Source organism: Hemitrygon akajei, chromosome 15, assembly GCF_048418815.1.
Source record: "Hemitrygon akajei chromosome 15, sHemAka1.3, whole genome shotgun sequence".
Classification (NCBI taxonomy): Eukaryota; Metazoa; Chordata; class Chondrichthyes; order Myliobatiformes; family Dasyatidae; genus Hemitrygon; species Hemitrygon akajei.
Genome location: NC_133138.1, coordinates 86341510 through 86368758, shown reverse-complemented (window position 1 = coordinate 86368758; position 27249 = coordinate 86341510). Strand labels below are relative to the sequence as shown.

Genomic DNA, 27249 nt, shown 5'->3' with positions numbered 1-27249 from the left:
GATTGGCTTTCAGAACAAAAATAAAAGCATAACAATATATGGGCTAAACCTAGAACCCCCCCCAACAAATGACAGTAGTAATGGAAGAGCTAATGGAATTTCAGTCAATCTTTTGAGGAATCTTCACTGGGAAACTCAAGACAAATTCAAACAATTGTTTCAACCAAAGAAAACTGCCCACCAAATACAGAATAAAATAAGCAAATGGAGGACAGCAATATTCTTCAGCATTTAACACCATCCAGCCCAAGATCTTAAGGCACAAACTAACGGAGATGGGAGTAGACTCTCACATGGTGGATTGGATAGTGGACTACTTGACAGATAGACCTCAGTATGTGCGGTTGGGAGACTGTAGGTCTGACACGGTGGTCAGCAGCACAGGAGCGCCGCAGGGGACCGTGCTCTCTCCGGTCCTGTTCACCTTGTACACATCAGACTTCCAATATAACTCAGAGTCCTGCCATGTGCAGAAGTTCGCTGATGACATGGCCATAGTGGGGTGTGTCAGGAATGGACAGGAGGAAGAGTATAGGAAACTGATACAGGACTTTGTGATATGGTGCAACTCAAACTACCTGCGTCTCAATATCACCAAGACCAAGGAGATGGTGGTGGACTTTAGGAGATCTAGGCCTCATATGGAGCCAGTGATCATTAATGGAGAATGTGTGGAGCAGGTTAAGTCCTACAAGTATCTGGGAGTACAGTTAGACGAGAAGCTAGACTGGACTGCCAACACAGATGCCTTGTGCAGGAAGGCACAGAGTCAACTGTACTTCCTTAGAAGGTTGGCGTCATTCAATGTTTGTAGTGAGATGCTGAAGATGTTCTATAGGTCAGTTGTGGAGAACGCCCTCTTCTTTGTGGTGGCGTGTTGGGGAGGCAGCATTAAGAAGAGGGACGCCTCACGTCCTAATAAGCTGGTAAGGAAGGCGGGCTCTGTCGTGGGCAAAGTACTGGAGAGTATAACATCGGTAGCAGAGCGAAGGGCGCTGAGTAGGCTACGGTCAATTATGGAAAACCCTGAACATCCTCTACATAGCACCATCCAGAGACAGAGAAGCAGTTTCAGCGACAGGTTGCTATTGATGCAATGCTCCTCAGACAGGATGAAGAGATCAATACTCCCCAATGCCATTCGGCTTTACAATTCAACCGCCAGGAGTAAGATATGTTAAAGTGCCGGGGTTAGGACTCAATGTATTTAAGTAAACTACTTAAGACCTTTTTAAAAGCTATTATTAATGCTTTTTGAGAGGGTGATTTTAGATGCATATCATATTTTTACTGAGTTAAGTATTGTATGTAATTAGTTTTGCTACAATAAGTGTATGGGACATTGGAAAAAATGTTGAATTTCCCCATGGGGATGAATAAAGTATCTATCTATCTATTTAGTGCTGTGCAGTGACTTGTACTTAATGGTTACCTTTCATGTACAGATTACCAGATAAAAATCCAATTCTTTCAGAAGAAACTGGCAGCAAAATAGTTTCAATTATTTCTTTCCTTTTATTTTAAGATGCTGTGTTTCAAAACTATGCAAGAATGAATGAATTTCAAAATTGATTAATAGTGTGTAACAGCTCCTGCCCATGAAATGACTAGCAGACTGAAAGCATGAATATACACATATATTTTACAGCACACACAAAATGCTAGAGGAACTCAGTAGGCCAGGCAGCAACTATGGAAAAAAATACAGTCAACATTTCAGGCCAAACCCCTTTGGCAGGACTGGAGACAAAATGCTGAAGAGTAGATTAGAAAGGTGGGGGGAGGGGAGAGAAACTCCAAGCAATAGGTGGGAGAGAGGAACAAGGGGATGGGAAATGGTGAAGTGGGGTGGGCGGGGGAGGCATTACTGGAAATTTGAGATATCAATGTACATGCCATCAGGTTGGAGGCTACTCAAATGGAATATAAGGTATTGTTCCTCCAACCTAAGTGTGGCCTTATCACAACATTCGAAGAGGCCATGGATGGACATCTCAGAATAGAAATGGGAAGTGCAATTAATATGGGTGGTCACTGGGATATCCCGCTTGTTCTAATGGACGGAGCTTAGATTCTCGGCGAAGCTGTCTCCTAACATATGTCGGGTCTCACTGATATACAAGAAGCCAAACCGGGAGCACCAGACACAGTATATGACTCCAACAGACTCATATCTGGAAGGACTGTTTGGGGTCCTGAATGGTAGTGAGGGAGGTGGTGTAGGGGCAGGTGCAGCAGCACTTGTTCCACTTGCAAGGATAAATGTCAGGAGGGAAATCAGTGGGGAAGGAAGAATGGACAAGGGAGTCGCATAGGGAGTGATCCCTGCGGAAAGCAAAAAATGGGGGGTGGGGGGGTAAAGATGTGTTGGTGGTGGGATGATCCATTTGGAGGTGGCAGAACATTCAGAGAATAATGTGCTGGACACAGAGGTTGATGGGATGGTAGGCGAGGACATAGGAATCCTATCCTTGGTAGCATGGCGGAAGGTTGGGGTAAGAGCAGATGTGCATGAAATGGAAGAGATGCAGTTGAGGGCAGTGTTAATGGTGGAGGAAGGGAAGCCCCTTTCTTTGAAAAAAAAGGACATTTCCTTCATTCTAGAATGAAAAAGCTCATCCTGAGAGCAGAAGTGGCAGAGATGGAGGAATTGAAAGAAGGGGATGGCAGGGTACAAGTAGCAGGGTGGGACAAGGTATAGTCCAGGTAGCTCTGAGAGTCTGTTGGTTTATAATAGTCATTGGTGGATAAGCTGTCTTCAGAGACAGAGAAATCGAGAAAGTGGAGGGGGGAGCTGTTGGAAATATACCAGATGAATTTGAGGACAGGGGTGGAAGTTGGAGGCAAAGTGGATGAAATTGACGAGTTCAGCACGGGTGCAGGAAGTAACACCAATGCAGTTGTCGATGTAGCGTAGGAAAAGTGCGGTACAGTCACCAGTGTAGGCTTGGAACATAGACCGTTATATGTAGCTTGAAGGAAGTGAGAGGACCCAAAGGAGAAATTATTTAGAGTGAAGACAAGTTCTGCTAGGCAGAGCAGAGTCTGTTGGGGTCATATACTGTGTTCAGTGCTCCTGGTGTGGTCTCTTGTACATTGGTGAGACCTGACATGGATTTGCAGACCACTTCACAGAGCATCTAGGTTCCGTCCAGCAGTTAGCCACCCATTTTAATTTCACTTCCAATTCCGAAATGTCCATCCATGGCCTTCTCCACTATCGGGGTGAGGCCACAGTTAGGTTGGAGGAACACCTTATTACTTTGTTTGGGTAGCCTCCAACCTGATGGCATGAACATCGATTTCTCAAACTTCCAGTAATGCCTCCCCCACCTTCACCATTTTCCATCCCTTTGTCCCTCTCTCATATTATCTCTTTGCCTCCCTCTGGTTTCCCTTCCCCCCTTTTTCTTTCTTCCATGACCTTCTTCCTCTTTCACCAATCAACTTCCTAACTCTTTGCTTCATCCCTCCCCCTCCAAGTTTCACCTATCGCCTGGCATTTCTCTTCCCTCCTCCCACCTTTCAAATCTACTCCTCAGCTTTTTTCTCCAGTCCTGCTGAAGGGTTTCAGCCTGAAATATCAACTGTACTTTTTTCCATAGATGCTGCCCAGCCTGCTGAGTTCCTCCAGCATCTGCAGATTTTCTCTTGTTTGTGAACATATTCTTTAAATATTTGCAATGTTGGTGTCGCTAACAAGGATAGCATTCAACCTAAATATACAAAAAATCATTTACTTTCCTAAATAGTTTTAAACTCCATGTTGGGAAGATGAATAACTTAAACTTATTTATAAACATACCATGGTGTACCAGGAACAGGGGTGGTAGCCACAGGTTTGGCTTTTTGTGCAGCTTTTTCTTCTTCAGTCAATATCTCCTCCTTTGGCTCCTAAAAAAATTAAAGAGCAGAGACTGCTATGTTGTAAAAATATGCTGGTTAAAACTGTATTACACATCCAAGCTCTTTATCTCACTGTGCAGATTAAGTGTGTATCACAGAGTTTTGTTGTAAAATAGAAGATGAAAATGAGTATACTTACCAAAGCATTGATTGCAAGCTGAAAATCTGTATTCCAACCACTAAATTTTTTACACTATGGTTAAAGTGCTCAATGCAATTTCTTGCAAATCATTAGCAGCACGAAATTCTGTAAGCACAAATCTGTGTGCATGGAGAAGTTAAATGGACAATGATGAATGCCTTGCTTGCAGTATGCCCATTCTAATTTCAAAATTGACTTAAAACAATATCAATCTCTTTCCTAATCAATATTCTTAATGCCTTGTGACACCATAGAATGAAAGTGATCTTAGAAATAATTCTTAGTCATTGTTTAAACATAAACAAATATATAGCACCTATGAGAATAATAATTTTAAAATTATACCATCAAAAAATGTGAGAACAGTATTAGATATTCTTAGAAAAGTTTGATGACTTTTAAATTCTTAGGATGTAGACATTACTGGCAATTCAGTATTTGCACTGAATTGTCAATTAATAGCAATTTCATTAATATGGGGAGTCAAATCAATACCTGGCAGCTCCATACTCTTTTACTGATATCTGCCTTTAATTCCCCAATACTTCAAATAAAATTCAAATTTTTATATTACTGTAATGAGTTCTGAACTCTGGATTACAATTCACAATCATAAACATTACACTACTTTACACCCATGATACACAGAATACAAGGAAATGAAGGCAGAACCCAGTGGTTACATGATTTTTAATCCAGAGCTGAGTTGAACAGGTTTAATTTAAAACTGTTCTGAATGAGTTCCTCCCAAAAAGGGCTAAACTGCAAATGCTACAGTGTTCTCCCCTGCTAATTAATTAGAGAAATAGAAGATGAAAAGGAATAACATATGAAGAGCTTTCTGTTTTCCTACAGCCTTTCCACAAACCTCTTTTTTCTCTTTTGGAGGTTCTTCTTTAGGCTCCTCCACCTCCATCTCCATTGGTTCAGGTTCTGTTGGCTCTTTGCTCAGCTCTTTTGGCTTCTCCACTTCTTTCTCCACTATACAGGGAAAAAAAAATTAAAGCCTTCAGCATTTTGCAGGTGTTCCTGGACAATGCATCTTAGCTCATTTAAACATCAAACTATTTTATTTTCTTTGCTTCAATTCAAAGCTGAAAACAAAAATTCACTCAACTCCAGATAAAACATTGAAAACTAAACATTGAATGAGCAACATTGGAGATAGTATAAATATACTCATTATTAATGTTCCCCAATAATGGCTCCAAAAATCAGCAGCAAAAGCTGCCACACAGTTTACGGAAGATAATGAAAGATCAAAATTTTTGGGGTTCAATCCACACTTTGTGTTGGAGTACTTTACTTAAAGGCTTGCATTGGAACACCAAGATATCTACTGAGCAGTAAATGTTTTGCAATAGTCCCAAGAGTTTAGCAGTTGTCCACAGGAATGGTACCGGAGGATTGGAGGGAGGCAAATATTGTCCCCTTGTTCAAAAAAGGTAGTAGGGATAGACCAGGTAATTACAGACCAGTGAGCCTTACATCTGTGGTGGGAAAGCTGTTGGAAAAGATTCTTAGAGCAATCTGTGGGCATTTAGAGAATCATGGTCTGATCAGGGACGGTCAGCATGGCTTTGTGAAGGGCAGATCATGCCTAACAAGCCTGACAGAGTTCTGTGAGGTGGTGACCAGGCATATAGATGAGGGTAGTGCAGTGGATGTGATCTACATGGATTTTAGTAAGGCATTTGACAAGGTTCCACACGGTAGGCTTATTCAGAAAGTCAGAAGGCATGGGATCCAAGGAAGTTTGGCCAGGTGGATTCAGAATTGGCTTGCCTGCAGAAGGCAGAGGGTTGTGGTGGAGGGAGTACATTCAGATTGGAGGGTTGTGACTAGTGGTGTCCCACAAGGATCTGTTCTGGAACCTCTACCTTTCGTGATTTTTATTAATGACCTGGATGTGGGGGTAGAAGGGTGGGTTGGCAAGTTTGCAGACAACACAAAGCTTGGTGGTGTTGTAGATAGTGTAGAGGATTGTCGAAGATTGCAGAGAGACATTGATAGGATGCAGAAGAGGGCTGAGAAGTGGCAGATGGAGTTCAACCCGGAGAAGTGTGAGGTGGTACACTTCGGAAGGACAAACTCCAAGGCAGAGTACAAAGTAAATGGCAGGATACTTGGTAGCGTGGAGGAGCAGAGGGATCTGGGGGTAGATGTCCACAGATCCCTGAAAATTGCCTCACAGGTAGATAGGGTAGTTAAGAAAGCTTATGGAGTGTTAGCTTTCGTAAGTCAAGGGATAGAGTTTAAGAGACGCGATGTAATGATGCAGCTCTATAAAACTCTAGTTAGGCCACACTTGGAGTACTGTGTCCAGTTCTGGTCGCCTCACTATAGGAAGGATGTGGAAGCATTGGAAAGGGTACAGAGGAGATTTACCAGGATGCTGCCTGGTTTAGAGAGTATGGATTATTATCAGAGATTAAGGGAGCTAGGGCTTTACTCTTTGGAGAGAAGGAGGATGAGAGGAGACATGATAGAGGTGTACAAGATATTAAGAGGAATAGACAGAGTGGACAGTCAGCGCCTCTTCCCCAGGGCACCACTGCTCAGTACAAGATGACATGGCTTTAAGGTAAGGGGAAGGAAGTTCAAGGGGGATATTAGAGGAAGGTTTTTCACTCAGAGAGTGGTTGGTGCGTGGAATGCACTGCCTGAGTCAGTGGTGGAGGCAGACACACTAGTGAAGTTTAAGAGACTACTAGACAGGTATATGGAAGAATTTAAGGTGGGGGTTATATGTGAGGCAGGGTTTGAGGGTCGGCATAACATTGCGGGCCGAAGGGCCTGTAATGTGCTGTACTATTTTATGTTCTATGTTTAGTTGTCTTCTGTTCTTAAATGAGTAAAAACATCATTCAAATTACAGTTCTTATGCTTACTTAGTAAGCCCTTACTCAAGTGTATGCGGACACAGAGTGCTAGAGGAACTTAGCAAGTCAGGCAGCATCTACAGACAATAAACATAAACAATCGACATTTCCGGCTGAGACCTTTCATCAGGACTGGAAAGGAAGAGGGAAGAAGCCAGAATAAGAAGGTGGTGTGTGTCTTTGTGTGCGCGCGCACGCATCTGTGTGTGTGTGCTCAAGGAGACCAAGCTGGTAGATGATTGGTAAAACCAGGTGAAGGGAAAGGTGTGTGGGTGGGAGATTGGACATGAAGCTGGGAGATGAGAGATGGAAGAGGAGAAAGGCTGAAGGAGGAAGGAGAATGGCACAAGAGGGATTGTTGGTCAGATGAAAAGGGGTGAGAGAAAACAGAATGGGGAAATTGAAAAAAAAGAGGTTGATATGTGGTTGGGGTTTGGGAGGGAGATTTACTGGAAGTTTGAGATATTGATGTTCATGCCATCAGGTTGGAGGATACCTAGACAGAATATGAAGTACTGCTCCTCCAACCCAGGCATGGCTTCATCGTGGTAGTAGAGGTGGCCATGTCTGAATTGGGAACGGGAAGCCGAACTGAAACAGGTAGCCACTGAGAAATCCCTGGAGTGAAGGTACTCAAAAAAGCCATCCCCCAATACATGTTGTGTCTCATTGGTGTAGAGGAGACTGCACAAAAGCACCAGATGAACTTAACAGACTTATAAGTAAAGTGCCACCTTACCTGGAAGAATTGTTTGGGACCTTGAATGATGGTGAGGGAGTTGGTGTAGAGGCACGTGTAGGACTTGGCCTGTTCTCATGGCTAAGTGCCAGGAAGGATCTGTGGGGAGGGATGAGTGTAAAGAGTTGAGTTGAGACTAATCCCAACTGAAAGTAGAAAGTGGAGTTCGGTGTGGGGGGTTGGGGGGGAAGATGCGCTTAATTGTAGATTGAAAGTTCCAAAGAATGATGTGGGGATTCAGAGGCTCATGGGGTGTTCACACCTTAAGCTCACAGATGGTGCTCATGGATCTTAATTTTAGCAGGACACTGATACCTTCAGAAAAGGAGGAACTCTTGCTCTTTCATTCCCATTGGCCCATGTTCTGCTGATTCTATTGACTCAAAGTGAAAAGGCACATCTCTATTTAGAGAAAAAAAACCTCCTAGAGCAGTAATTTGGTGTGATCTGTAAGTATTATAGAGCTAATTACTCGTTCCCAATGAAAAGAACATCCCAAATGGCATAGTAATGCACACACTAAAATATCTCTTTGCAAGTTGACACTAATCAGCAAGGCTTCTTTAAAGATTTAGCATGTCCACAGGTTTGATGTCACTTCAGACAACATCTCCAAACTTTAAAAAAGGGCAATAGAAATAAGCTGAAATGCAAAACTATCACAGAAAACTGCACTGTTTGTGGGGGCATCAGAAACTATACAATCAATACTAAGCAAGAATACAAGAGCCATCAATACATACTGGTCAAGAAGATGGATGCCTCACCTGGATATTTGTACATGGTAAATTCGGGTGCAGCAAATAACTAAAAGTTATTGGTTTAATTAATAGATTTTGTCATCTTTAAGAATAAAATAAATGAAGTGAAGGGATGCAAAAGAACACTAATATTAGAGTATCCACATAATTTCATCCAGTGACCATTTCTACTCACCTATCATATCTTGTACCTGTATGGATCAACCTATGCTTCTATACCAATTCCATGGTCACTGTTGTTGGCCCTACAATAATTTTAATTTCAGAATGTGTAACTGAATAAGGTCCTGAAACAATTTCTTTCTACATACAAAGATATTTACTGCAAACTTAACTATTAAATAGGAGTCCTTTGGAATTGAGCTCGATTCGTACGGCTTAGTCAATGTCAGACTACATTTGGTCATTTCTTCTTCACAAATTTGCTCATGTAAAATAATTTAGAAGGGATGCTGAATAATGAACTAAGGACAAACTGTAATTGAAGGACAGAGGCACATGATGAATGGAAGGCCTAAAAGTGTGAGAAAGATAATATTTTATTTTAACTGGTTAAGATATGATTTGAAATGCTTTGAACCAACCTGACTATCAAGCAAGCTGAGAATGGTACTAATCACATGCTGTTGCAAACATTTTGCAGCTTATTACATTCACTAACAATATGGATATGAATATAGGAAGGATAATTAAGTTTGCACGTGGCATGAAACTTGGTGTTCTGAATAGTGAGGAGGATAGTCGAGCCTGTAGAGTGACAACGAACAGTAAATAAAATGAGTACAGCAATGGCAGATACAGCTAAGATAGATAGAAATTTACTCCTGATGTAGGTGATGCATTTCAGTACGACAAAATGCATGGCACTTTGCTTAGGAATACCAAAGAATGGAGAGATTTTGGTGCACAAGGATCCCTGAAGGTAGTAGCTTAAGTAGAAAAGGTGAAATAGGCATACAGAATATTTACCTCCAGTAGCCAGGGCAAAGAATACAAGAGCAGGAAGGTTATGGTACAAATATATAAAATACCAGTTAGACCAAAGATGGAGATTTGATTGCTAAATTACTGGACTTATGTAATTGTACTGGGGAGGATGCAGAGGACATTCATCAAATTTTTGGCCTGGATGACACATTCAGTTATAATAACTTTCCTTAGAGCAGAGGAAGCTCATCAGAGACTTGATAGAGGCATGCAAAGTTTGGAGGCTGAGAGATAACTTCCCCAATAGCAGAAGTATCTAAAAATAGAGGGCAGAGGTTTTGGGTAAGTGGGTAAGAGCTTTAGAGGAGATCCAAAGAACTTTTTCCATGCAGTGTGTGGTTGGAACATGGAACACACTGCCTGGGTGGGTAGTGGAGGCAGATAATCTCACAGCATTTTAGAATTTAGATGTGTACTTGAATCACTATTGCATAGAAGGCTAAGACCAGATACTGGCTAACAGTATAGACAGGTACTTGATGATTAGCATGGATATGGTGGTCAAAGTATCTGCCACTGTACTACAATTCAATGATCTGAGAACTAATTCTACACTATCAAGTCTACTTAAGTCAATGATGGTAGTTATCTTTACACTCAATGAAAAACTGATAGTGACCAGTGCCAAAAAAAGTTGACGACTAATTTATGTGCCCATGATAAACATGACTAAATTTCATGTTGGCAAATTCTATTTGAGATGAACACATTTATTTCGGTGAATTGCTTGAAGATACAATTACTTTTCCTTTCAGCCCGAAGTAAATTAACATCATCCCACATCGCAACCTTTAATGGCCCAATGGAAAAAAATGTATTATATAATGTTTTATAGAAGATTAAAATGATAAATCCTATTCTTGGTCCTCCATTGCTAGGGCTCTTCTGCTGCTGAAACTCTCAAAAATTGTTTTCCAACGAGTTTAGACTTTTATTTTTAAGTAAAGTCCTCCCTACATTTATTTTGATAGTACTACCCACTTTAATTTTGAAATTCAGTTGACCATGTCAAGAGGGCAGCCATTTTGTTTTTGGTGTTTGTTCGGTCAAACTGAAGTACACATACACAATCTGTGCTATCTTTCATTTGCACCATCAAAATCACTGTCTACAAGTGCTGTTTTAGTTCATAAAGGAGGACTCTATATGAGCCATATTTTGCATTAATATTATATAGAAGTTTATTTCTGATTAGCCTTGGTAATTTAAGGAAAGCAAGCATGATACAGGTAGTTCCCGTGTTACGAACGTCCGACTTACGGACAACTCATACTTACGAACCGAGGAAGGAGAACGCCATCCGCCATTTTAAGCCGGATCGTGACACCGCCCGCCATTTTAAGTAGATGCCGTTGACACTGTTTAACTTTGTATTTGGCTTAAATTTTTCTTAGTAAGATTCAACCTGATCCCCCCTCCCCCACCCCCTTTCGGGTCGGCTGGTGGCACAGTGAGATCAGCGCCGGGCTGGAGAACAGAGTTTCCCGACTTTGATCCAGTGATAGACCGTTCCCGTGCCGGGTTGATGTCAATCCAGAGACTCCTGTATCATCCATGCTGGGTTGATGTCGAGCTCGCAACTCGACCTCGTATAAAAAAAACACTGCCACCTCCAGTTTAAATTCCTATGTGGAATATTGTGGATGATCAAACACCCAAACCCAGCACAGCCCCCACTTGTCCCAATGCGGTGGTCCTTAGGACCCAGCGGACCTCGGGAGCCCTCAGTGTTTCTGTTCCATTAACGGGAAGCCATCGCGATTGAAAATAAAGTGGAAATAATAAAGCGTTTGGAAAGAGGTGAAATGCCATCGGTCATTGGAAAAGCGTTAGGCTACAGTCAATCAACGATCGAAACAATTTTAAAGGATAATGGATAAAGTGAGAATAATGGAGCATTTGAAAGGTGCTGCCCCTATGAAAGCTACAATTATTACTAAGCAATGCAGTGGTTTAATTATTGGAATACATATGTTTCTTAAGTGTTTTATATGCATAGAAAGGTAAAATATATACTATATACTAAGACAAATGTTTGACTGACACTAAATAATACCGGATGTACTTGTTCCGACTTCCGTACAAATCCGACTTAAAGACAGACTCAGGAATGGAACTCGTATGTACCCGGGGACTGCCTATATTAATTTTCTTGCATACTTTAAAACATTGTTTACTCATGTGTATAATTTTTGGAAATTGTACATTTAAGTCTTGCTTCAAAGTAAGTTATCAATGTACATGCATGTCACTATACAACAGATTACTTTTCTTGCAGGTATATTCAATAAATCCGTAATAGAATAATAACATTAATAGTATCAATGAAAGACCGCACCAACTTGGGTGTTCAACCAGTGTGCAAATGAAACTGTGCAAATATTAAAAAAAAAACAAGCAATAAACATTAAGAACATGAGATGACAAGTCCTTGAAGGTGAGACCAGAGGTGTAGGAGCATTTCAATGATGGGGAAGTAAAGTTATCCCCTTTGGTTCAGGAGCCTGATGGTTGAGGGGTAATAATTATTCCTGAACCTGGTAGTTTGAGTCCTGAGGTTCCTATACCTTCTTCCTGATGGCAGCAGTGAGAAGAGGGCATGGCCTGGGTGGCAGGGGTCCCCGATGATGGACACTGCTTTCCTGCAACAACATTTCATGTAGATGTGCTCAACAGTGAGGGGGGCTTTAACTGTGAACAACTGGGCTATATCCACTACTTTAGGTAAGATTTTCTATTCAAGGGCATTGGTCTTTCCATACCAGGTTGTGATGCAGCCAGTCAATATCCACCACACATCTACAGAAGTTTGTCAAAGTTTTAGATGTCATGCCTCATATATTCCTAATTTCTTGTGACTTAAATCATAAATTTGCTGCATTAGGTACTTCGAATATTTTTCTGTGCCTCCCAGATTTACTCTTATTCAATTGTATGCGAGTGCAGCCCAAACAAAGCACCCGCAATTTGGAGGCCATATTCTGACTAGTGCGTTCAGTGGAGTGGAGTTTTGCTTGCTGCTGAAGTGCATACTTCCTACTTCACACACAGAAAGCAGCACACAACACAGTCCCACATCCGAGAATCTCAACTACTGTCTGCCCCAATCTACATGGATTATAAAATTTTTCATTCTTATCTGGCAGAGAAGTCAGTCAGCTAAGAGTGAAACACATGACATTTAAAACAGCAAGGAAAAGGAGCAGCAGAAAACTATCTGCTGGAAGAATTGTTAACATTTCAGACCAGGATCCTGCTTCAAGAAAAGCATAAACCAGAGACTAGGAGCTGTTTAATATTCAAAGGTGGGCAAGATTTGCAGGGGGAGGGGAACCAGAATGTTAGAGCAGATGATGAGGTGGAGGAAGATAAAGGTCATGCAAGAGCTGCAAGTATAGTGCATGGAGTAAAGCCAGATCTAACATATACGAAGGCTTTGAGGAAAGAGAAGCAGAATAAAGGGTGTAAAGGTAGTAAGGTAGAAGGGCTAAAGTGTGTGTACTTCAATGCAAGAAGCATCAGGAACAAAGGTGATGAACTGAGAGCTTGGATACATACATGGATTTATGATGTAGTGGCCATTACTGAGACTTGGCTAGCACCAGGGCAGGAATGGATTCTCAATATTCTTGGATTTCAGTGCTTTAAAAGGGATAAGGGGGGTGGGGAAGGGAAGGGAAGGGAAGGAGGGGTGGTATTACTGGTCAGGGATACTATTACAGCTACAGAAAGGGTGGGTAATGTAGCAGGATCCTCTTTTGAGTCAGTATGGGTGGAAGTCAGGAACAGGAAGGGAGCATTACTCTACTGGGAGTATTCTATAGGCCCCCTGGTAGCAGCAGAGATACTGAGGAGCAGATTGGGAGGCAGATTTTGGAAAGGTGTAAAAATAATACGGTTGTTATCAGGGGTGACTTTAACTTCTCGAATATTGATTGGCTCCTGATTAGTTCCAATGGTTTAGACTGGGCAGAGTTTATTAAATGCATCCAGGAAGGATTCCTGTCACAGTATGTTGACATCCCGACTAGGGGGAATGCCATACCAGATCTAGTATTAGGTAACGAACAGGGTCAGGTCACAGATTTCTCAGTGGGGGACAGTGACCACCGTTCCCTAACCTTAAACATTATCATGGAAAAGGATAGAATCAGAGAGGACAGGAAAATTTTTAATTGGGGAAGGGCAAATTATGAGGCTATAAGGCTAGAACTTGCGGGTGTGAACTGCAATGATGTTTTTGCAGGGAAATGTACTATGGACATGTGGTCGATGTTTAAGGATCTCTTGCAGGATGTTATGGATAAATTTGTCCCGGTGAGGAAGATAAAGAATGGTAGGGTGAAGGAACCATGGGTGACAAGTGAGGTGGAGAATCTAGTCAGGTAGAAGGCAGCATATGTGAGGTTTAGGAAGCAAGGATCAGACGAGTCTATTGAGGAATATAGGGTAGCAAGAAAGGAGCTTAAGAAGGGGCTGAAAGGAGCAAGAAAGGAGCATGAGAAGGCCTTGGCGAGTAGAGTAAAGTGTTACGTACTCTGTGGGTATCTTGTGACTGTCACATGAGCATGATGTAATTGAGTCTCTGCTGAGCATGATGGTCTTGTGATGGTGGAGTGATGTAATTTTGCCGCCAGTGAGAGGTCAAGTGATGGCCTGTTTCAACAGGTATAAAACGGAAAAGCCTTGCTGTGATCAGGTCAGTTCGTGGTTTAATTCGTCAGTGACTCCGTTATGCTGCGTATTTGTCTCATGATGCAGTTTTGTTTTAAAGTGGAGTTCTACTTTCTGCCTTAAGTCACAAAGGTTATTGCCGGCAGTTTCGTTACAATACTGCCAGTCTAATCCAGTCAGAGAGTGAAGATTTATGGAAGTATGGAGACCCGAAGGATCGAGAAAAGTTAGAGTTGTCGGCGGTAAAACAGGTTCAACCTTATTTAATCTTCATTCAAAGAAATAGTAACCTGCATCCAAGACAGTTCTTGCTACAAGAGCAGAAAGGGTTAGAGCAGGGTTATTTGCCAAGGGAAGGTCAGTGCCTTTAAGCTGTTTTTAATTTCCTTCATCGTAAATCCTTCAGGTAAGGCATATTTCGGCTGGCATCAGCAGTAACGTCGCGTCTTCGAGGAATTCATTACTTCAGAAAAGTCTCTCTTAATTGACTGTGTAAATCATTTGGACTTTTGCATTTATCGCTTTAAGAACTGTTCGAGTTGCCATAGAGCAGTTAACTTCCGGTTAAGTTAATCGTTTGTTTACTTTTGGTTTTTTTAATGAGCAGTGTTTAATAAATATTTTGTTTGTTTATAAAAATCCTGTCTCAATTCAATATTCATTGATGCCGTATCATAAAAGGAAAACCCCAAGGCATTCTTCAATTATGTGAAGAACAAAAGGTTGACAGGAGTGAAGATAGGACCAATTAGAGATTAAAGGTGGGAAGATGTGCCTGGAGGCTGTGGAAGCGAGTGAGGTCCTCAATGAATACTTCTCTTCGGTATTCACCAATGAGAAGGAACTTGATGATGGGGAGGACAATATGAGTGAGGTTGATGTTCTGAGCATGTTGATATTAAGAGAGGTGTTGGAGTTGTTAAAATACATTAGGACGGTTAAGTCCCTGAGGCCTGACAGAATATTTCCCAGGCTGCTCCACAAGGCGAGGGAAGGGATTGCTGAGCCTCTGGCTTGGATCTTTATGTCCTCATTGTCCACAGGAATGGGACCGGAGGATTGGAGGGAGGCGAATGTTGTCCCCTTGTTCAAAAAAGTTAGTAGGGATAGTCCGGGTAATTATAGACCAGTGAGCCTTACGCCTGTGGTGGGAAAGCTTTTGGAAAAGATTCTTAGAGATAGAATCTACGGGCACTTAGAGAATCATGGTCTGATCAGGGACAGTCAGCATGGCTTTGTGAAGCGCAGATTGTGTCTAACAAGCCTGATAGAGTTCTTTGAGGAGGTGGCCAGGCATATAGATAAGGGTAGTGCAGTGGATGTGATCTGCATGGATTTTAGTAAGGCATCTGACAAGGTTCCACACGGTAGGCTTATTCAGAAAGTCAGAAGGCATGGGATCCAGGGAAGTTTGGCCAGGTGGATTCAGAATTGGCTTGCCTGCAGAAAGCAGAGGGTAGTGGCGGAGGGAGTACATTCAGATTGGAGGGTTGTGACTCGTGGTGTCCCACAAGGATCTGTTCTGGGACCTCTACCTTGCGTGATTTTTATTAATGACCTGTATGTGGGGGTGGAAGGGTGGGTTGGCAAGTTTGCAGACGACATAATGGTTGGTGGTGTTGTGGATAGTGTAGAGCATATATGTCAAACTCAAGGCCCGCGGTGGAATTATCTTTGGCCCGCGAGATAATATCTAATTACTATTAAAGCTGGCCCCAGTAATCGAAGCGCCTATGGCGTATGATATGGCTAATGCTGAGTTTATTCAGGTACCAGGTTTTCAGGGTTTTTAGTGTTTATTCGGCAGTCTTCTTCATAAGAAACGGAATTTGTAAAGTGAAACACTTTGTAGTTATAGCAGAGACTGAGACACATGAGAGCAGGCTGAAAAAACGGAGGCAACGAAAGCTGCGTTCGCACGCGTCCGACTGATCCGGCCCGCATGAAGCTGCATTTTGTTCAATCCGGCCCGTGACGTAAAATGAGTTTGACACCCCTGGTGTAGAGGATTGTCTAAGATTGCAGAGACATTGGTAGGATGCAGAAGTGGGCTGAGAAGTGGCAGATGGAGTTCAACCCAGAGAAGTGTGAAGTGGTACACTTTGGAAGGACAAACTCCAAGGCAGAGTACAAAGTAAATGGCAGGATACCTGGAAGTGTGGAGGAGCAGAGGGATCTCGGGGTACATGTCCACAGATCCCTGAAAGATGCCTCACAGGTAGATAGGGTAGTTAAGAAAGCTTATGGGGTATTAGCTTTCATAAGTCGAAGAGCAGAGTTTAAGAGTCACGGGGTAACGATGCAGCTCTATAAAACTTTGGAGGCCACACTTGGGAGTACTGTGTCCAGTTCTGGTTGCCTCACTATAGGAAGGATGTGGAAGCATTGGAAAGGGTACAGAGGAGATTTATCAGGATGCTGCCTGGTTTAGAGAGTGTGCATTGTTATGACCCCAGCCCCCTCCTTTGTGAGAATCGCAAGAGACAGAGAGAGAAGCCTTACGGTTTGGAATGTGGTCTGGCCTCTCAGCCAGACAAAAGCCACGGACATGGCCATTGTCTTGGGAGACACCTTTGTGGAATAAGGGACTGGACTACGTGCAAACCCTCAGGGCAACGTGGGCTGGGTGATGGGGGAAAATTGCCTCACCCCCACCCTGATTGACATCTACAACCCTGCCAGTCCAGATAAAAGGTGGGCTGCCGAGGCGGGGCCTCAGACGCACCAAGGAGACTCTAGGAAGACACGATAGCGCTTCCTGTCGGAGCGGGAAGCCATTTTGAAGGAAGCCACGTGCGTTAGATTCCAGATCGGGAGTCTGTGGCTGAAACCAAAGGAAAACCGTTTTAACTAACAACAGGGATTTGCTTCGCAAAGACGATGGGCAAGTGTTCCTTCTCTCTCTCTCCAACACGTGAATTGCCAGCGGTTCCCAAAAACGGGAAAGCCTGCAGATTTTGAGTGACTCTTATATTCCATTGGACTCAGTATTATCCCCTAGACAACGATAGAGCTTATTTCTGATTGATTATTACTATACCTGTGCTTTAGATTGAGTTTTGACGATGTATATGATCTGAATGTTTTGTATTAACCATACGTTTGTGCCCCTTTATAAATAAAAACGTTTGAAAATAGTACCATCAGACTTCAGCGGACCTCTCTATCTTTGCTGATAAGTCACCCGGTTACTGGGAACATAACAAGTGGAGTACTCGTCCCGGATTTGAAACCAAAGGGGAGGGTCAGTGAATCAGGCTGTAAGTCCAAACTTAAATCTGGTTACGCAGGTAGCCAGACAGGAAACCAGCAAAGATGGATGTGGATGAATTTATGAGAAACCCGACTGTAGAGGCGCTAGGGGCAGCTACCAAATTAGACTTGGTAAATCTGGCAAAGGAGTTAGACCTCACAGAGGTGAGGTCATCAATGAAAAAGCAGGAAGTGCGAAGGGTCATAACTCAGTATTACATTGGGAAGAAGGTGTCTGCAGCTGAGGATTTGGAAAATATCCCCGAAAAGAGATTAGCGAGTGGGACAGATCAGTTAGAGTTGGAGAAAGTAAGGTTGGAACATGAATTTAAAGTAAAGCAGCTAGAAGCAGCTGAGAAGGAAAAGGAACGAGCCGAGAAGGAAAAGGAGCGGGCTGAGGAACGGGCTGAGAAAGGAAAGGAAAAGGAAAGGGAGCAGGCATTCAAACTAAAGGAATTAGAGGTGAAACGGGGTCATGAGCTCCAGTTAAAGCAGCTGGAAGCAGCTGAGAAAGAGAAACAAAGGAGCCATGAGTTGGAGCTGGACAAGCGAAGGCAAGAGCGAGGAGCTCAAGGGGTAGAGAGAGAGGAGGGGTTTGATGTTAGTCGGGCGTTGAGGTTGGTCCCCCCGTTCGAGGAGACGGATGTTGATAGTTATTTATTGCTTTTTGAAAAGGTGGCAGTGAATCAGAAGTGGCCCAGAGAGCAGTGGGTGGCGTTGTTACAAAGTGTGTTACGAGGGAAAGCACAGCGGGCATATGCAGCGTTGCCCCCGGAAGGGGAAGGGAATTATGACCAAGTAAAGGAGGCCATTCTCCGAGGTTACGAGTTAGTACCTGAAGCGTATAGACCAGGGGTGGGCAAACTTTTTGACTTGTGGGCCACAAAGGGTTCTAAAATTTGACAGGGGGGCCGGACCAGGAGCAGATGGATGGAGTGTTTTGGTAATACACCTCATAAGAGAAAATAAAATATCATGGGATATGTAGAAAACATGTGCTTTAATTTCAATTGAAAATGAACAAATGCATTACAACAAAATATCTGTCTTTGAAGTCCCATGGTATTTAGCTATTTATTGAAATGACTTTTAAAACACTGAAAATTAAATGAATAAAATACAGCTTTTTTAATAGTAACAGTTATTATTTTAAAGCACTGAAAATTCTGTTATCCTTCAAGATATTATCATCATCACTCTCCCCCTGACTGTCTTTATTTCAAAAACGGTAGGAGATGCAGGTCTACTTGTCCTGCTCCTTCTTATTCAATTGTCCCCTGTGCCAAAACTCAACAACGACCAGCACAAGGACAGAACAGTGACAGCGCGCCAGTATACGGAGCGCGTTATTTGATCTGGAGCGCATTTTTTATTTTGAGAACGTACGTGCACCTGCGCACTACTCATGTCCATCACTTAACAGAAATGACATGTAACATGTAAGGCTTATTGAAAAAAATATTTTCAAATGCATTTTTTACATAACACAACGAAGAAACTTATTTTTAATTTCAGTGGGAACAGTGTTGTTGGTCCCCCTTTTTAGCCAGCGCATCAAAGTCTTGGATTTAGTTTTGTTGTGGCGAAAACGCCAGAATTGCAGGGAAAAAAACGTTAACAAGGTTTATTAATATAATTTCATCAAGTTCTGCGGGCCGGATTAAAAAGCTTAACGGGCCGCATATGGCCCCCGGGCCGTAGTTTGCCCATGCCTGGTATAGACAAAGGTTCCGAAATTTAAGGAAAGGGTGGAATCAAACGTATACCGAGATAGCCCATGAGAAGGGTGTGCTCTTGGACCGTTGGTGCACCGCGGAAAAGGTGGCCGAGAATTATGGGCGTCTCAGGGAGTTATTTTTGATTGAGGAATTTAAAGGTTGTGTTCCGGAAGAGATCCGGATGTATTTGAATGAGAGGACGAATCAGTCCATCTCAGAAATTGCTAGGTTCGCAGATGAATATGCCCTAACCCACAAGACAAAGTTTTCCTCGCCAAAAAGTTACCAGAGAGACCGTGGGAACGGTAGAGAAAGCCCGCCGGCTGAGGCGGAGATCCCGCTGGGAGCTAGTGGTAAAATTGAGGAGGAGAGGCAAGACGGCAGGAGAGGTCCTGGCTTGACCTGTTTTAATTGTGGAAAGGTGGGTCATATTGCATCTAAATGCTTTGCTCCGAGAAAGGAGCCAGAGAGAGGGAAAGCAGCGATCCCTATCGGGTGTGCAGTGGTAATCAGAAAATCAGCAAGAGGGTCTCAGGGGAGCAGAGAGCGCGAGGGGTCGGAGATTTATCTGTCACACGGAACCGTGTCTGTGAGGAAGGGGGACCCGCCAATTCCCATACGGATTTGGAGAGACACGGGGGCAGAGCTATCATTAATTAGCCATAACGTATTACAATTTGGACCTCCGACGGGCGAGATAACCCTGAGAGGAGTAGGAAAATGGACAGAAAGGGTGTCTTTGTGTAGGGTCATTTTGGATTGTGAGCTGGTGTATGGATCAGTTGAAATGGGGGTGCCATCAGAATTCCCGAGAACTGACGTGGATGTCCTCCTTGGGAACGATTTAGCAGGAGGAAAAGTTTGGTCGGCCATGACTATGACCCACCCATAGAGTCCCCGAGCTATCCCGCATGCGCGGACACTCGCAGCCTGTCGAGAGTGGCAGCTGAGAACGGGAGCAGTTTAAAATTGGCCAGTTTTGATTTGGCCCAGACGTCTTTACCGACCCTGTGCCACGAGGGTTTCGAGGGTGGTAAAACGAGGAATAGTAACGTAAAAGGGGTTAAGGGAGAGAAGGTAGATCTGCCCTTAGCAAAGAAAAAGGCCCTAGAGGTAGGAAATAAAGATGAGAGACGGAAAAAACTGTTAAAAGGTCCCGAGTTGGACATGGATGATCTGTCGGGGGTGGCAGCCCTGTTTGAAGAAGTTGAGAGTTATCAAGGTGTTCCTGAGAATGAGATGAAGGCAGTCCTAGATGAAAAGGATGCCATTACCTTGGAGAGGTCTGCTGGGTTGGCAGACAAGGTTGGTTCAGCCCGCGGGGTTGAGTTTACTCCGGAAGGGAGTTGCCCAGAGAGGAACTGGGAGGATCAGGGCAAGTTAGAATTCGAAAAGGGTACGGGTATTGAAAGCCTGGAAGAGGCCGATGTCCCGTTTGAGTGTGTCCAAGATGTGGATGCACGTGGTCCTGAACCTAGTCACGGAGCTCAGAAAAAGTCTGAGGTATTTGACTCAGCTGGACGAGACGGCCGTCCTTTTGGATCAGATAGACTTGGTTCGGGGAAAAAGGGGTTAACCTTGGGAAGTGTGAGTTCCCAGATGGTTGTGCTGAAGGGGGTGTTCAGAGTTAATGCGGAGTTTACGAATGGGGAGATAACTGTTGTCGTGGAGGAGAACGGTAAATCTGTAGTTCCCAAATCGAATGAAAAAAAGTTAAAGTCTAGATTGATGCCTGCACATCAATTACAGGTTGATTTGGAATGTAAGGGTGCCTCACACGCTATTGTTATTCAAGAAAGCACTGTGAGGAAGCCGAAATTTAAATGGGGCCGGAGAAAAAGGTTCGAACTGAAACACATCAGCCTGCATGGTCTTGACAAAAGGGTTAACTACCTGTGTAGCATTAAAGAATTGGGTGGAAATTCCCATGATGGACTAGGTTGGGGACACGGAGTTAAGAGAATAACCCTCGTGGAAAGGAAAGGCGGGAGAGTACCTCGCCAAATTACTCAAGTTCCCCACGGGGGAACTCCCCGGCAAAGAGGCGATGGTTAATAGAAAATGCCATTTTTAAACAGCAACGCCGGTTGAACGGGTTTGCGCCAAAGCCTGTGAATAATAAAGACAACCCCTTTGGAGACCTGCCGGTGAAATAACACGACCGAAACGATTACCGTAGATTCCGGACTACAGAGCGCACCTGATTAAAAGCCGCTGGCTCTAATTTTAGAAATAAAATCAATTTTTTAATTGTAAAGGCCGCACCGGATTTTAGGCCGCACCGGATTTTCGGCCGCAGGTGTCCCACGTTGTAATATGAGATATTTACACAGAAAGATATTACACGTGAGGATTTTTTAACTTTTAATTAAATCCATATGGTAACAAAAACAAATACATATTGCAAATGCTTTTTTTCGAACCGTGCCCGTAACGCGGCTACTTTTAAATACGTTGCGTATACTTCTTTACTGAACAACATTCCAATATCTCCTAACGACTGGTAAAAAATATATATACTACAGCCTACCAGGAAAAGTTATTGATCACCTTTAACTTAAAAGCAGCGTTCGCTCAGATCCAAAGCCGCTCGCGTAATGCGCTCCCCCCCTCCTTTCCGTTTATCGCAAACGGCATTTAAAAGCAGCGTTCGCTCAGATCCAAAGCCGCTCGCGTAATGCGCTCCCCCCCTCCTTTCCGTTTATCACAAACCGGCATTTTCCCACAAGACACCGCGAAACCGGGTGTGACGTCATAGCATCCCGCGATGTAGTACAGAAAACATATAGTTAAAACTCTTCTAACTTTAACTAGAAAATGAATTACTAAGCGAAAATATTATAAACTAAGTATGCCATAAGGCAGCACAATGCTTCGAGTGTATTCCATGTTGATGAGGGTGAGTACAAATGACTGATTTACAATAATTTAATTGTGAAAGTGCGCTTGATTTATCGTACAATTTCATTGGACCTCTGTGAACTACTCATCAATTTTATTGGTCTACTGTTATGAGGCAAAATGTTTACGAGGCGGCATGAAAAAAATCATGCATTAGCCGCTTCGGATTATTGGCCGCAAAGTTCAAAGCTGTTCAAAATGTGGGAAAAAAGTAGCGGCTTAAAATCCGGAATCTACGGTAGTATTTGTATAAACTTTTGTAGATGCACCTAAGCTAAGATCACACCTCCTTAGTTTTGTTGCTGAAGAAAATAAATAAATAGGTGGTTATTGAGCTGAAGTTTGATGCTACAAGACTTTAGTACGGGACGTGATGTTAAGATATTAAAGAAAGGGGCACTGTAATTGTTACCTGTTTAGATACTGACTTGAATGTATAACGGTAGTACTCTGTGAAGAGAAAAGCTTGTGTAGTATGTTAGATTCCAAAAATCCTGTACGACTCTGTACCAACTTGTTTTTAACCGCTGGTAAAAAACTTTTAAGAGGGGAGGTGTTATGACCCCAGCCCCCTCCTTTGTGAGAATCGCAAGAGAGAGAGAGAAGCCTTACGGTTTGGAATGTGGTCTGGCCTCTCAGCCAGACAAAAGCCACGGACATGGCCATTGTCTTGGGAGACACCTTTGTGGAATAAGGGACTGGACTACGTGCAAACCCTCAGGGCAACGTGGGCTGGGTGATGGGGGAAAATTGCCTCACCCCCACCCTGATTGACATCTACAACCCTGCCAGTCCAGATAAAAGGTGGGCCGCCGAGGCGGGGCCTCAGACGCACCAAGGAGACACTAGGAAGACACGATAGCGCTTCCTGTCGGAGCGGGAAGCCATTTTGAAGGAAGCCACGTGCGTTAGATTCCGGATCGGGAGTCTGTGACTGAAACCAAAGGAAAACCGTTTTAACTAACAACAGGGATTTGCTTCGCAAAGACGACGGGCAAGTGTTCCTTCTTTCTCACCACTCTCTCTCTCCAACACGTGAAATGCCAGCGGTTCCCAAAAACGGGAAAGCCTGCAGATTTTGAGTGACTCTTATATTCCATTGGACTCAGTAGTATCCCCTAGACAACGATAGAGCTTATTTCTGATTGATTATTACTATACCTGTGCTTTAGATTGAGTTTTGAAGATGTATATGATCTGAATGTTTTGTATTAACCATACGTTTGTGCCCCTTTATAAATAAAAACGTTTGAAAATAGTACCATCAGACTTCAGCGGACCTCTCTATCTTTGCTAGTAAGTCACCCGGTTACTGGGAACATAACAGCATTATGATCAGAGATTAAGGGAGCTAGGACTCTACTCTCTGGAGAGGAGGATGAGAGGAGACATGATAGAGGTATACAAGATATTAAGAGGAATAGATAGAGTGGATACCCAGCACCTCTTCCCCAGGGCTCCACTGCTCAGTACAAGAGAACATGGCTTTAAGGTAAGGGGTGGGAAGTTCAAGGGGGATATTAGAGGGAAGGTTTTTACTCAGAGAGTGGTTGGTGCGTGGAATGCACTGCCTGAGTCAGTGGAGGAGGCAGATACACTAGTGAAATTTAAGACACTACTACTATATGGAGGAATTTAAGGTGGGGGGTTATATGGGAGGCAGGGTTTAAGGGTTGGCACAACATTGTGGACCAAAGGGCCTGTACTGTTGCTGTACTGTTCTATGTTCTAAGCATATTAAGGGATGAAGGGAGTGGGTGAGAGTAGATGTAAAGGAAACATTAAATGTGATTGTAGAAACAAGGTTAGTGAAGGCAAAGGTAGGTTCCTGTACAGTCAGAAAATAGGAAAATGATTATTGGAAACAAAAACAAAATGCAGAACATTTCAACATATATTTCACAGAGAACAAAACAATCAATTTCCCAAAACCTAAGGGTCCAGTAAGGAGGAGGACTGAAGTCATCATTAGTAAAGAAATTATTGCTTGGGAAATTAATGGGCCTGAAGGATAACAGATACCTTGGGCTTGATCATCGATAAGGAGTGGAACCAGGGTTCACAGATACAGCATACAGGATATGCCATTTAGAATTGAGATCAGTAGAAACTTATTCATCCAAGGTTGGTGAACATTAATTCTATACCACTGTTGAAAATGAAATCCAATTCATTAAATATATTCAATGAGGTAGATATTATTGTTAAACATGAAAAGATCAAAAATACGGAGAGAAAACAGAAGCAGAGTACCAGCTAGGAGAGAAACATAGAAAACCCACAGCACAATACAGGCCTTTCGGCCCACAAAGTTGTGCCGAACATGTAAGGTAGGGACCTTAGAAATTACTAGGCTTACCTATAGCACTCTATTTTACTAAGCTCCATGTACCTATCCAAAAGTCTCTTAAAAGACCCTATCGTATCCACCTCCACCACCATTGCCGGCAGCCCATTCCACCCACTCACTGCTCTCTAAGTAAAAAATCTTACCCGACATCTCCTCTGTACCTACTCCCCAGCACCTTAAACCTGTGTCATCTTGTGGCAACCATTTCAGCCCTGGGAAAAAGCCTCTGACTATCCACACGATCAATGCCTGTTATCTTATACACCTCTATCAGGTCACCTCTCATCCTCTGTCACTCCAAGGAGAAAAGGCCAAGTTCACTCAACTTACTCTCATAAGGCATGCTCCCCAATCCAGGCAACATCCTTATAAATCTCCTCTGCACCCTTTCTATGGCTTCCACATCCTTCCTGTAGTGAGGCGACCAGAACTGAGCACAACTATCCAGATTGCTGGAGCAGGTCTGAATAGTCTTCACCTTTTACTTCTGTTTTTAACCATACTTACATGCATGCTTGCTTGTACCAGCCCCAAATTTAAAAAATATATTTTAACATTCTTATCCTTATTTTTCAGTCCAGTCTTGCCCTTCCATATCTATAAAATCTTCGCTTGCCTCAACACTGAGATGCCAGCTTATCTCCAATGCACACACCATTTTACTGTAGCTCACTCTTAACCTAATCCTCTCCAGATTTCACTACTCCCTTTTCCTTTAGGACAATTCTTAGCCAAACTCTAACTGCCCTAATATCCTGCTGTGTTCAGTTCTAAAAGTTTTAATGTTCTTTATAACATGGAGATGTTTATGACATTAAAATATAGCACAAACACAAGTCACACAATAGTTCTCACAGGAGCAAGTGGTCAGGTAGTAGCTGATCCAAGTGGTGACAAGAGAAGGGGAACAGAATTATTACTGCCAGTCTGGATGCAGGTGAATTTCCAGCACAGGTACTATATCCCATGAGGGAAAGTAGCTCATCAACTTTGCTGATATAGTAACTATTTTACATAGATGCTAAAGGCCTGGAAGTCATAGAACTGTACTTGAGTTGGAACTCAAACTTAATAGAAGGATGGATAACGGAGGTAAAAATCGATAAACCGCAAGCCACAGAATTCCTTTAACAAAACTGATGATTATTTACCTTTCTCTTTGAGTTCCTGCGGTTTCTCCCAGGTAGATTCCAAGGTCCTGTTGTTATAATAGTATGTTTTTCCATCGCCAGTTTTATATTCTGTCCATTCAGATCCTGGTATACCTCCGGGTAGGGCAGCAGAGGAAGCTATTGTAACCTGTGGAGGCAACATCGGCACCATAGGTGGGGCCATTCCTGGCAACATACCTGAAAAGGAGAACAGAATATTAAAGTTACACCATATTGGCTATATTTAATTTCTGATCAAAAAGAGAACAATATTCTATCTTACTGCTTTAGGACCTAGACTTAAGATTACATCAATAACTGTTTTGACCACCCATCTCAAAAAATAAACCCACTTAGCCAAAGACATTCTGTTGCAAAGCATTCAAAAATTGTCTTCACTGTTCTCTACACCTTGACCTCTTGTGGCTAATATTATTGTTTGAAAATAGTTTCAAATCCCATTATTAATGAGACTGCACTATCAGGATGACCACCATCTTCAATAGTTTGAGTGGATATGGTTATTTCTAAGTTGTTAATACTGCTGTAAAATCACTAAGTTTGAAGTAAAATATCTTGTGCCAAAATAAAATTGAGTTGAAACCTTTTTTCATGAGGAAATGATATCCTTGATGGCCCTTCCATAATTTCCATTGCTACCTTTCAGTTTTTAAGTCTATTAATTTTTTACACTCCAAGTTGCAGAACCACCTTTAATTCATTCTGCCACTTGCAAGATGAAACATGAAGAATGAAATAACAAATGAGAAACCTTTTGCACAACCTGGAAGCAAGCTGTCAAACAAATTTAATCAATTTCTTTTTAGTTGTTCCCTGCAAGTCTAAAACAAGCTTGTGCCCTGACTTACTTAATTAAACTTACATACAACTTTAAACAAGCTTGTTTATACGTCCAAGGGAAACACCACCCACCACCAATGAACATAATAACTTAATTTACTCTATATGAACAGAATTCTAAACGAATGATTTAAGCAAAATGCATAGACTTCTACTTATTAAAATGAGACCTCTGCCTTCATTTTAATTTGTGGCTTGTTTTTTTAATGTTCAAAACACAGCAAAACAGAATTCAAAAATATTGCATATTTCAAATAACAATTTCACCAGTATTTTCTTTCTAGCATGTAAGTTTACTTTTAAAGAATGAAAGATAACCATCTTACTTTTTGACATTTTTAATTTTCACTTTTGCTCAGATTACCATTTTGTACTTAACACTGCCCAGCCAGCTGCACATTTGATTCCAAAAGTGCCTAAGCACAAAAGGTAAGTGAACACTGCACAATCATGAAAAAACTCCTTTATGGAAGAATAATTATAAAGCTAGATAGGAGATTATCTTAAATAAATTCAACTGCATCTCATTAGGGAAATCAAAGGTTAATTCCCAACCCTATCAAATCATGAGCTCTCACTTGCCTTTTTTAAAAAAAAAAATATATTCTCAAAATTTTTATACTGTTGAACTGAAGTGCGTGTAGTTCATACATTAGTACTGAAACTGCTGCAACTTCGATTTCTTTTGTCCACATGGCAATCAATATAAATTGCTTCAATGGCTTGTACATGAAGTTTCACAGTTTTAATGCAATGAGAATTCAAATATTCTCTCATTTCAGTCTTGCTGCACACCATCTTTTACTCAAATTACAATGCTCCTGGCTTTTATGCCCACGAACAACAGCCTTAGAAACCATATTTTGGATACTCAAGGAACAAGACTTACTGTTTTGATGAATTTTCAAAGCCAGCTTGTGCTGAA

General features: G+C 42.4%; 1 protein-coding gene across 8 annotated transcripts in view; it reads right to left on the bottom strand.

Moving 5' to 3' along the window:
- The window catches only part of LOC140739521 (transcription elongation regulator 1-like), a 114828-nt gene that overhangs the window by 45572 nt on the left and 42007 nt on the right, over positions 1-27249 (bottom strand). For 5 of the 8 annotated variants that reach the window (XM_073067897.1, XM_073067896.1, XM_073067898.1 and 2 more), the window contains 4 exons: positions 25464-25661; positions 7670-7768; positions 4917-5029; positions 3806-3894 (listed from right to left, as the gene is read on the bottom strand). In XM_073067897.1, coding sequence (XP_072923998.1) covers positions 3806-3894; positions 4917-5029; positions 7670-7768; positions 25464-25661 — 499 coding nt within the window. The remainder of the gene's footprint in view (positions 1-3805; positions 3895-4916; positions 5030-7669; positions 7769-25463; positions 25662-27249) is intronic. The other 3 variants (XM_073067900.1, XM_073067902.1, XM_073067903.1) reach the window with 1 other exon arrangement.